At 48.3% G+C, this 12,848-nt stretch overlaps 1 protein-coding gene across 3 annotated transcripts in view; it reads left to right on the forward strand.

Moving 5' to 3' along the window:
* INO80C (INO80 complex subunit C) overlaps positions 1 to 12,848 on the forward strand; it is a 194,097-nt gene that overhangs the window by 95,132 nt on the left and 86,117 nt on the right. For all 3 annotated transcript variants that reach the window (XM_078685756.1, XM_078685754.1, XM_078685755.1), the window contains exon 3: positions 11,233 to 11,343. In XM_078685756.1, coding sequence (XP_078541882.1) covers positions 11,233 to 11,343 — 111 coding nt within the window. The remainder of the gene's footprint in view (positions 1 to 11,232; positions 11,344 to 12,848) is intronic.

Below are 12,848 nucleotides of genomic sequence, written 5' to 3' on the forward strand. Positions count from 1 at the left end.
ATGCCACCAGGTATCCAGAGGCTATTCCCCTAAGGACCACCACAGCACCTGTGGTGGCAAAAGCCCTCATTGCAGTTTTCTCAAGAGTGGGCTTTCCTAAGGAGGTACTATCAGATAGAGGGACGAATTTTATGTCCAGCTATCTAAAAGCAATGTGGAAGGAATGTGGAGTAAACTATAAGTTTACCACCCCATATCATCCACAATGCAATGGGCTTGTGGAGAGATTTAACAAGACCCTTAAAGGCATGATAAAAGGATTACCAGAGAAGCTCAGGCGGAAATGGGACATTCTTTTACCCTGCCTGCTCTTTGCTTACAGAGAGGTCCCACAGAAGGGGGTTGGCTACAGCCCTTTTGAACTTTTGTTTGGCCACCCTGTGAGAGGTCCATTGTGTTTGGTGAAGGAAGGATGGGAGTTACCTCTCAAAAAGCCCAAACTAGACATAGTGGACTATGTACTTGGTCTCCGCTCCAGGATGGCTGAGTACATGGAAAGAGCATCCAAAAACCTGGAGGCCAGCCAAGAATTACAGAAAGCTTGGCATGACCAAAAGGCTGTACTGGTAGAGTTCCAACCAGGACAGAAGGTAAGGGTACTGGAGCCAGTGGCTCCAGCAGCACTCCAGGACAAATGGAGTGGACCCTATCCTATTATTGAGAAGAAGGGGGAAGTCACCTACTTGGTAGACTTTGGAACACCCAGGAGCCCTCACAGGGTAATCCATGTGAATCGCTTGAAAGCATTTGTGGACAGGGAGGACATGAGCTTGCTCATGGCCACAGATGGGGAACAGGAGGAAGAGAGTGACCCTCTCCCAGACCTGCTTTCTCAGAACCCTGATGATGGTTCAGTTGATGGAGTAGCCTTGGCAGGCAGCCTCACTGACCAGCAACAGAGGGACTGCAGACAAGTTTTGCAGGCTCACAGGCAAATGTTTTCACTCACACCCAGCCAAACTGACTGGTGTACCCATGTTGTGGACACTGGTGACAGTCTGCCTGTCAAGAATAAGATCTACAGGCAACCTGATCATGTCAGGGATTGCATCAAGGCTGAGGTGCAAAAGATGTTGGAGCTTGGAGTGATTGAGCCATCAGAGAGCCCATGGGCCAGCCCAGTAGTCCTGGTGCCAAAACCTCATACCCAAGATGGTAAGAGAGAAATGAGGTTTTGCGTGGATTACAGGGGTCTCAATGCTGTCACTAGGACAGATGCTCACCCCATTCCAAGAGCAGATGAGCTCATTGACAGATTGGCTTCTGCCAAGTTTCTGAGCACATTTGATCTGACAGCTGGCTACTGGCAAATCAGACTAGCTGAGGAGTCAAAAGCCAAAACAGCATTCTCTACCCCTAGTGGACATTATCAGTTTGTGGTAATGCCCTTTGGTTTGAAGAATGCACCTGCCACTTTCCAAAGGTTGGTGAACCAAGTCCTTACTGGGTTGGATGACTTTTGTGCAGCTTATCTAGATGATATTGCTGTCTTTAGCTCCACCTGGGAGGATCACCTGATCCACCTGAAGAAAGTTTTGGAGGCCCTGCAAAAGGCAGGCCTAACTATCAAGGCCACAAAGTGCCAGATAGGGCAGAGTAAGGTTGTATACCTGGGCCACCTAGTAGGTGGAGGCCAGGTTCAGCCACTGGAAAGCAAAATCCAGGCCATACAGGACTGGGCTCCTCCAGTTACCCAGACACAAGTCAGAGCCTTCTTGGGCCTGACTGGGTATTACAGGAAGTTTGTGAAAAACTATGGGTCTATAGTGACACCATTAAATGACTTGACATCCAAGAAGATGCCAAAAAAGGTTCAGTGGACAGTTAGCTGTCAGAAGGCATTTGAAGACCTGAAGAAGGCCATGTGCTCTGCACCTATCCTAAAGAGTCCTGACTACTCCAAACAGTTCATTGTTCAGACAGATGCTTCTGAGTTGGGGGTGGGAGCTGTGCTCTCACAACTTAATCAAGATGGTCAAGACCAGCCTATTGCTTTCATTAGCAGGAGGCTGACTCCCAGAGAGAAACGTTGGTCAGCCATTGAGAGGGAGGCCTTTGCTGTGGTTTGGGCATTAAAGAAGTTGAGGTCCTACTTGTTTGGAACTCACTTCCTGGTGCAGACAGACCATAAGCCCCTCTTATGGCTTAATCAGATGAAGGGTGAAAGTCCCAAACTGCTCAGGTGGTCCATTTCCCTACAGGGGATGGACTTTACAGTGGAGCACCGCCCAGGGACTGACCATGGTAATGCAGATGGTCTCTCCAGGTACTTCCACTTAGAACATGAAGACTTATCTGGTCAAGGTTAGTTTAATGTCCCTGCGTTTGGGGGGGGGGTTGTGTAGGAGAGTAGGGTCTGCTATCCTATGGTCACCCCAAATTTTTGCTTTTTGCTTCACTGGTTTTCGACTACTGAGGCTGTGGGCCTGCTGATCAGACCCCCAGCCTGCTGTTCTCTCACTAAATTAATGACACATGTGCTATAGGCACATACCAATTGGAAATGGACTCCTTGTCAGCCCCTGTAGAATGCACTATAGGTGCACAGGGCATAGGGGCCACTAAGGCCTACCAGGGGCTGCAGCATATCTTTTGCCACCCCTGGCTGGTTCTTAAATTGACACAACTGGCTGATCACTCAGCTGGGGTAAGGTGGTGTACACACCCCTTGCTTAGATATAGTATACCTATGTCTAAACCTATATCTGGACACATGTAAACCTGTGAGCCACTCCTATAGTCAGGCCTCACCAATCCTGGAGGCTGGGTGCATGGTTTTATGTGAGATGGAGCTCTAGCATGAGCTGAGCCTGTCTGCAGCCGTCGGGAACAAATCCCTAAGCTGTTTCAGGATAATGCCATACCATATACTATTAAGTGCCTTATAATCCTCGCGGTTATTTAGCAACTTTGGTTTGGCTTTATCAAAACATGTCGTGTAAGGTGTCATACGCTTTGGAATACCATCCCCTCGCCAGTTCTGGCGACGGGGATGGCATTCCACCCCTCTAGAGGGGTAAGACATGTTACTTCACTTTAATGCGGTTGATTTCTCCAAAGGCCTTAAGATCCACAAAATGGATGCCTCTGCCACAGACAAATGTCTGGACCCCTGCAGTCGAACGAAACTCGACCAAATGGGTCCTGGACAAAGGGTTTCCTGTCACAGGAGGGTGTCACCGCCCTCCAGACAGGAGATAGTGTATTGTAGCAGGGAGGTTTGAAAGAAACCAGACACTGCCTGGGGCGCACAAGGCTGCCCCTTGCATAATCCGGCCAAACCGGTTCTGGGGCACTCCAGCCCTCGTGCCAGGGCTGCCTGGATCAAAGGAAGGGGGTGTATCCACCCACTTCCTGGGTCCCACCCATAGGAGGGGACCTAGCAGGTAATCACGCCCACCAGATTCGAATAAGAGTGGGAGCAGTGCTAATGCACATCAGATTTCCTGGAAGAAACATTTGAAACGATATTCTGGACCCTTCGCCCTCCATCTCAACGTGGAAGCCCGAAGAATCTCCCTTGTGGTCAAGGAGTGACCACCCTGCAGCAGCAGGCACCATCCAGCCCTCGACGTCTACTTAGTTGCAGTTCCCGCCGGAACTCGAGCGACTGAGATCGACGAGATCAAGCTTGCCTGCCTTCCAACAGCCCGATCCACAGTCCCTGCAGAGCTGAGACCCGTGGAGGCGACCGGAAGCGTGGGGCACGCCATCTTGAATTGACCACGAGACGCTGACCGTGCAGCCCACGAGTGACCCTCGAAGCTGTGCACCGGGGTTTGAGAAGCCCCCACCCTGAGCTGCTCCTGAGCCGAAGTTCAGCCCTCCACACTCGACGAGTGCTGCGTGGGGCCCTTTGGCTCTATTTGGCTCAACGCGTTGGCCCGGTCACTTGCCAGCTGGCTAGTGGTCCCTGTGCCGACGAAACTACAAAGAAGACTCGTGAATCTGGTTGCTCCAGATCCACACCAGCTCCCCTGAAAAGGAGCCCCGACTCTGACCTTCCTGGTCCGAGTGAGAAGCAATCTTCCGATCCCGCGTGGATTGCTCTTGCCAAGGCTTGTTTGCTCCAAACTTGAAGCCGACTGCACCGACGGTGAGAGCCTGCGTGGGACAGATCGTGACCTGCTCCTGGACGTCGCAGATGCCCCAGAGCCCACGTGACAGCGGAGAGAAGCTCCTCGACGACCACCTGATTGCGCCCGACATTGCCTGGTTCCGTCCTGGTTCCACCCTGGTCACTGCTGAGTGACCCAGACTCTGTCCCCTCTGCTTTCAGGTACTCTACAACTTGAGTCCACCCTTGGACTCCACCGGACACTTCATCTTTAACCCGCCTGCAGCCCTTTCAGCTTCAAGCACCAAGAGCCTGCGTGTCAAAACCCGACGCCACTTCGACCCTGTGCACCCACTTCCTGTGGGTGAGGTAACTTTGCTCCGCCGGTGTTCCCACACTGGTGCACACCTCTAGGGTCTGTGTGTTAAGTTTTGTTCCTCTAGGTTCAGCGGAAGTGTCTTTAAACTTTAACTCTTTGACTTTTACGCACCATTGGTTAACATTGGTGCATGCGTGCGCTTTCCGCACATCTCCCGAATCCCGAGGGCCATTCCCGACTTCAGCATTGCTTGTCCTGACTGCTCCCAGCGATTCCCTAGGCCCTAGGCCTAACCACTGTTCGAGTGGCCTCTCTTATACCACTTGTTTAGTATATGGTTTGAGTGGCCACCCGCCCTCATCCATAATTGTGCAACTTGTATGTTTAAACAGTGCTTTTGATTTAACGCTTGTGCCCCTTTATTCATAAAGAATACTGGGGATTGTTTTTAGTAATAAACACATATATTTTTATAATATATACTTGTGTGGTGTCCTTTCATTTGGTATTACAGGATTGTATGTGGTAAAACAGCTCGCTTAACACGACCTCTTAAGTTAAGCCTTTAGGCTGCTTAGTCCATGCTACCCCTAGGATAGCTTGTCTAATAAGGTTGACTTACAACCAGACACCATAAGGGATTGTTTGGTCAGGTAGTAGGTGGTTCCAGAATTGGAAACATCCCCTACCAGGCCAACTTCTCACAGTAATTGTTTAATCTGTCTTCAGAGTAGGACATCTGTTTCTTCTGAGTGAACTTCATTTACTACAGTGTCTCTGATGCTGTGGCATTTGTAACTCCCAGGGGGATATTTAAGCATATTACCTGTGGGACTCACTGACCCTGATCAATGGTAGCTTCTTCTTCATTACCAGGTAAACTTCGATATTTTAAATATGCAGATGTGCCTATACTTACTCTCCCTAACACTTCCTGCTTAATCAAAGCAATGCTGTTGCACCATATTAATGGCACATCCCCAAATCTCACATACTTAATGATACACCTCCAATATAGGCCAAACTACAACTAAGACCATTTTCAACACAAACTCTAAAAGGCTTCACACAAGCCCGATGTAAATTGGAACACTTGCTAATATGTTAGGTGTCATAAATACTACAATACAAAACATTAGGGGGCAGATTTACAAGCCCCTTGCGCCACTTTTGCGTCACTTTTCCATATGTTAAAAGTGACGCAAGAGGTGCAACGGGCTTGTCTAATTTGTTCCTGGTTTGGTCCTTCTGCTTTAGCTAACATATCCCTTTGCTTATTAATTTGGTTTCTATTGTAGCTCTTGTATTTGCGCTGGTGTCATATTCTTAACTGATTCTTCAAGTGCTCTCAGGGGCACCACCACATCACCCAGGGAGACCACCACGTCACTCTGGGGCACCACCACGTCACTCTGGGGCACCACCACGTCACTCTGGGGCACCACCACGTCACTCTGGGGCACCACCACGTCACTCTGGGGCACCACCACGTCACTCTGGGGCACCACCACGTCACTCTGGGGCACCACCACGTCACTCTGGGGCACCACCACGTCACTCGGGGACACCACCACATCACTCGAGGACACCACCACATCACTCGAGGCCACCACCACATCACTCGAGGACACCACCACATCACTCGAGGACACCACCACATCACTCGAGGACACCACCACATCACTCGAGGACACCACCACATCACTCGAGGACACCACCACATCACTCGGGGACACCACCACATCACTCGGGGACACCACCACGTCACTCTAGGACACCACCACGTCACTCTGGGACACCACCACGTCACTCTGGGACACCACCACGTCACTCTGGGACACCACCACGTCACTCTGGGACACCACCAAATCGCTCTAATACACCACCACGTCACTCTGGGGTGCCACCAAATCGCTCTAATACACCACCACATCGCTCTAATACACCACCACATCGCTCTAATACACCACCACATCACTCCGCCCAACCACATCATCACTCAGCACCACAACAGCACTGTCCTTGCTTGCCCAAGATCAGGAAGCAAGCACACCGAACCAGCACCTCCTCACCACTTCTTGTCAGCCAATAGCAACCCTCATGCCCAGCATACACAGAGAACTACACTGCTGTGGCACAGCACTACCAACTGCATGCCTTCCTGCCCCTACACTGTTACCCCGCGGTGCAGCCACAGGACAGTGGCTACATTGCCCGTGTCTGCCCCGCAACACGTTGTTCCTGCCATGGAGGTTTCCCACAACCGGGTGCAGATAATAAGTACAGGGACCCAAAGATATGTGACATCGCAGAATAAGAACGGACGTGGTACAGGTAGGCTTTTTTTTATTTATTTATTAGTTTTCACTTTTATATAGCGCAAACTTTACCCGCAGGTATCAGAGCGCTTTAAATCAGCATGCTTGTAACAAGCAAGACTAGCACTCTATATTACTTCCAACTTTGCTTAGCATAAGCAACAGCTAACCATTCACAAACAATGTTTATATACCAATTGCAAATAAAAAAAAATAAAAAATGCAAAGCATTGTCATTTACAATGCCAGTAACTCAAACTTTAATGCTGCGAAACCTATTGCATTGTAAATGCTTGTTTTTTTAAGGAGGAGTACCACAGCCACCTTAAACAGGGAGGGGACATTTCCCTGTGTAAGGGTTTTGAGGAAGGAGATTGCTACATCTGAGAAGTGGGAAAATATGACTTTTTGAATCTTAGGGGGACAGATGTAATTGGGAGATCCAGGTTTAACTTTTACCAGCAGTTTCTGAAAGCAGTCTCTGCTAATTTCCGGAAAGGCAGAAAATACCAAATGGTTACTATTTTAGGTGGAGTAACCAAATTCGTAGAGCTAGGATGAATATTATCTTTTTATCATCTCTATTTTATCTATAAAGAAGGATTTCAATGCTTTACATAGCTCTTGTAAAGGGACCACTGTTGTAGTTATTTTGTCAGGATTTGATAATTTCTAAACTGCTTCGAGTAGAGCCTTGTTATTATTTTCGGAGGCCATAATTTTGTTAGAGAAAAGCTTTGTTTTTTTCTTGTAAGTTTAATTTTTTTTTGTTTTCCAAGCGCTGAATGAACAAGTTATTTACCTTTTGGTGACAATATATCTGTAAGAAATATAGGTTAGTTATAGATTCCTTAAGTTAGAATTACCCCCAGGTGTCAGACTGGATCCGTAGAATGTTTTGTCAGCAGTACACCTGCTCGTCGAAAGGTGGTGTCGGTTGGCTTCTCGTTCGTCCTAGCATGCTTGTTTCCAGTCCAGGGAGAACCTGGCTTAGCAGTTCGGGCTGGACTTTTCTCATGGGGCGCAAGGTCAAGGCTGATTTGCATATGGCTGGGTTCAAACTTGGATGGCATGGTGAGAGAAAAAAAACGACGGATTTAGGCCCAGATCTCTGTACTGGGGTGAATGTATGACATTGTTCTGCATTCTGACCATCAACTGTTGTTTTTGCATTTGTCACCCCAAGTGGGACGGGTATGCTCAGACGTGAGTCCCGTGCTCTCCATGCCACTGGAATCAAGCTATCCTAGCTGATGAGGGCTGAAAGCCCGAAACCGGTCCTAGGATGCTTGTTTCCAGTCTAGGGTGGACCTGGCATGGCAGTTAGGGCTCGACTGTTCCCATGGTGCACAGGGTCAAGACTGACTTGCATATGGCTGGGTTCAAACTGGGATGGCATGGTGAGTAAAAAACGATGGATTTAGGCCCAGATCTCTGTACTGGGGTGAATGTATGACATTGTTCTGCATTCTGTCCATCAACTGTTGTTTTTGCACTCGCGTTTGTCATTGGCATCGTGGTCGCCGGTATGATGTCGCGGTAGCTACTTAAATGCCGCCCTCGCGCGCTGACGTCAGTTCTTTTATATGACAGTCCACGCCTTGAAGCGCAGAGCCATGCAAGACACTGACCTCTTGTGCACAAAAACTAGGTCCCTGAAAGGGAGTCCGTTACCCTAGAAGTCAGTTTGCAGAACGGGGGGGGGGGGATGGGTTGGGCGGTGAGGAATCCATAACTAATCTGTCTTTTACAGATATATTGTTACCTAAGGTAAGTAACTTCTTCATCTGAAAGAGATCATTAGTGATGAATTCCTCACCTTAGAATAGATACCCCAGCAATACCAATCCCAGTGGTGGGTCTGCAAACCAAGGTCACACTAGAAAGTCCTGGAGAACCGAACGGCCGAAGAAGCCGTCCCTCCAGACTTGGCTGTCCAGGCAGTAGTGTTTGGTAAACATGTGCAGTGAAGCCCACATACCTGCGGGGTAGATGTCATGAATCCACGTCCAAAAACAGTAATGGCTGCCGACGCCCTGATGGAATGGGCACGCAACCCCACTGGAGGTTCCTTTTTCGCTAAGGAGTAACAGATTTTGATGCAAAGAACGATTCGTCGGGAGATGGTTCGTTTCTGCATGGCCCGACCTTTCTTAGCGCCCACAAAGCCAACAAAGAGCGGGTTATCCACCCGGAATTGCTTTGTGCGGTCCGGATAGAAGGAAAGTGCACATTTTGGATCCAGACGGTGGAGCCTCTCCTCCTCTTTAGAAGGCTACATGGGTGGTAAGAAGGTGGGCAAAGTGATAGTCTGTCCTATGTCCTATGTGGAATGTGGTAAACACTTTGGGAAGGAAAGAAGGCCTAGTGCGAAGGACAACTTTCTCTAGGAAAGGAGGTTTTGAAGAAAGAGCCTGCAGCTCCCTCACCCTGCGAGCAGAGGTGACCGTAACCAGAAAGGCAGTTTTAAGAGTCAGAAGTCTGAGAGGACAGGTATGTAGTGGCTCAAGGGAGCACACGTAAGATAGGTCAGAACCAAGTTCAAGTCCCACTGAGGCATTGCAAAAGGAATTGGAGGATACAAGTGAGTAATGCCCTTAAGAAAGTGATGTACAATAAAGGATTTGAAAAGAGAAGGCTGGTCAGAAAGCCAAAGAATGGCCGAAAGATAGCCTTTTAGAGTGCCCATAGCAGAGCCCTGCAGGGCCAAGGAAAGAATGAAGAGGAGAACCTCTGAAAGAGGGGCAGAAAGGGGATCCACAGAATTTGCTGCGCACCATGCCACAAATTTGTTACATCTAAAGGCATATATCGTTTCGGTGGAGGGACGCCTGGCTGCCAAGATAACATTACAAACTTCGGGAGGAAGGTCGAAAGCTGTCCACTGTCACCGCTCAATCTCCACGCAAGGAGGTGGAGGCTGGACAGGTTCTGGCGGAGGATCGTCCCCAGCTGCTCAGACAGAAGATTCTCCTGAAGAGGCAGTCTGATCGGAGGATCAATGGCCATGTGCAAGAGCTCGGGATACCGGACTCTTCGTGCCTAGTCCGGAGCCACAAGAATGACTTGGTCCAGTAGCGCTTGATCTTCTTCAGCACTCTGGTTAGAAGTGGTAAAGGCAGAAATGCGTATGGAATACTGCATTGCCACTCGCGGCGAAAAGCGCCGCTGAGCGAGTGCCGCTTGGAAAACGTGCAGAACTGCTGACCTTGTGCATTCTCTTCGGTGGCAAATAGATCTAACCAAGGCTCTCCCCACCGATAAAAGAGACCTTGCACCACCTCAGAGTGAAGACGCCGTTCGTGATCCACCATGCACCGGCGGCTGAGTTTGTCCACCCTGGCAAGTGTTGAACCACCAGGGACATGCCCGATGTTCCTGCCACTTCCAGAGACGAAGTGCCTCCTGACATAGGTTCCACAACCCCTCCCCCCCCTGTTTGTTGCAGTACCACATGGCGGTGGTGTTGTCCGTGAATACCTGCACTACTCTGCCTTTGAAAGAAGGAAGGAATGCCTTCAGTGCAAGACAGATCGCCCGAAGCTCCAGACGGTTGATGTGGAGTCGGGACTCTACCGGAGACCAGAGGCCTCTGATCTCCGCCTCTCCCATGTGGCCACCCCATCGCAGAAGTGATGCATCTGTCATCACTGTGAACTCCGGTTGAGGAAGGGAAAGGGATCTGCCGTTGACCCAATCCTGGTTCGTTAGCAAGCACTGCAATTGGTGTGCAGTGCCCTCCGAGATCTGGACACAATCGGAAAGATTCCCCTGATGATGTGCACACTGGTACTTCAGGTCCCACTGCCAAGCCAGCATATGCCACCTGGCATAGTCCACCAGCAGGATGGAAGAGGTCATGAGGCCCAGTAGCCTTGGTGTCAGAGCCTCAGCATCTGATACATATTTTGGGTGCGTTTGTGAAGCCATGTGATCTGGTGCAACGTCTGTGGTCATGTGAATAATGGGATTCAGATGTTGTCACATTGTGAATGTCTCCTTTCGCTCCTACTTCCCCAGTTAATTTGCATAAGCCCCTCTGTGCCCTTTGGGCATGGTGAATTTGATTTGAGTTTTGGAGGGTTGGATGGATGTGGATGGATTATCTCATAATATTGGGCAACCTTGTGATGTTATTTTCTGGATGTGTATGTTTGATATTCTCTTTATGAAAGTGTAATCATTTTTAATAAAAAGCTTTTCTCTGCTAAATGTTATTCTAATGTTTATTGATATTGACAACCTTCTAGAGATGCCTCTGACTTCTCCGCAACTCCGTTTGAAATCACACACACACTGTAATACTTGTGTTTATGTTCAGTCCTTTGCAGACTAAGAAAAAGTACAGTATTAGTTTGTACCTGTGCTTTGCAGCTTCCTGTCTCTACATGGATTGTATCGTACTATGTTACAATGCACAAAACCAGCAGCTGTGCTTGTCCACCTAGTTGATTTTCTAATTCAATCACGTTTTGTTTGAAGAATCAGATTCATGTGTAGTTTAAAATATATATATTATTATTGTTCTTATTTTGCAGAACGTTTCTGTAGACTCCACAGTTGAGACTAAGACGCTAGCCATAGATGCAGCTTTGCCACCGGTGGAGCCAGCTGTCAAACTCCTGCCTTTCAAGGAACCTAATTTTATTGTGAGTTAGAAATAGATTCTGTTAATGAAAAATGTATTTGCTTGACTAATTGACATACCCATCTTGTTAGTGGGTTGACTCCAAAGAACCCTTTCCTGTTCATCTTCACATCCTTGATGTTGCGAATTACTCTAGTATGTGATAAACTGTTTTTCTGCCGTGTTTCACTACTGATAAAATAGCAGATGCTAAGCTCAGCATCTTGAAGAAGAAGCTCCTACTCTTGCTAGAATATTTTCCAGGGTAATTTGGGATATTATACATTTATTTATGATGGTTCCAGACCCTTGGTATTATTGAATGATTAAAGTTTTGTCTGGGTGGAAGTTGCGTCCCTATGAATGTTCAATAGAAGGCTCTTGTGTATCAGAAAATGTAATGACTAAAGGAGAATGGTTAATTTTGTGTGGCGGGTGGATGGATAGGTGGACTATAAAATGCTAAACCAGCAGAAAAAGGTGAACCTTGATATGTGATCTGTCATTTTTCCTGATGAGAATTTCCATTTGAATCAATGAACAGGCTGTCTGTCCTTGAATTTGGCTGCTTCAAGTTCCTTCGTGGATCTGCTCTTTATTTAATGTAAGCGTATTGCGAATCTTTACAAAATTGTCCAAGCAGTGATGTTTCTGCCCTACCACTTGCCAGTTCAGAACATTGAGACTGACACCACAAGTTAACACTACTAGGATACTAGGAAGTTAAGTTGTTCAATCTTTTTGTCATGACCCGCAAAGATTCAAAAATAAAAGTTGCAGCCTTGTGAACGTCAACCATAAATGTTTACGAGTAAGAGCCTTTTTTAGGGCTCGCCTGGTGTTGCGTCGCCTTATTGTTGTTGTGAAGGCCTCCCAAGTGATACAGACCGGTGCACGAGCAGACACCGGTCTGTGAACGCGCGAGCCGCAGGGAACGCCAACGTGCACGCTCATGGCGTCACCCTCCTGCCCTCCCGCGTCTCTTCAAGGCGCGCTCCAGGCCGACTTGTTTAGCTACAGTGGCTGAACTTTAAAAAGATTAAACAAGCAGTAAGCACGATCCGCCTAATCCAACTCAGCCCTGTGCAGCCCCAATGCGGGGGAGGGGTGAGTGCCTGTGATGTCTGTGCGCCTTTCAATGTTTACATGCGCCTTCTGAGCTACTGTTCTGTGCATATGCGAGGACTCGAGTATTCTGTGGGCGTTCTGTGTCTGTATATCTTCCGTTACTTACTGACTGCAGGAGCTGAGAATGCGTCTTGCGAACACTGTGATGTATTTAGCCCAGACCTAATTGTATTTATTAGATTGTTTTGCGTGTATGTGTTATGCATGTACATACCAGTGTGTGCGTGTGTATGTGTGTGTACGTGTGTGTGTGTGTGAGAGAGATTGCATATGGCTTGTGCATGAGGTGTGCGTGAGGTGCCAGAAGTTGGAAGCCGCGAGCGTGAGTGAGGTTTGTATAATGCTTCAATGGACTGGTAGCATGCCTGAAGAAGGTGTAATACTCCAGTGCCTCCCTGG

This window comes from Lissotriton helveticus, chromosome 4_1 (genome assembly GCF_964261635.1).
Source record: "Lissotriton helveticus chromosome 4_1, aLisHel1.1, whole genome shotgun sequence".
NCBI lineage: Eukaryota > Metazoa > Chordata > Amphibia > Caudata > Salamandridae > Lissotriton > Lissotriton helveticus.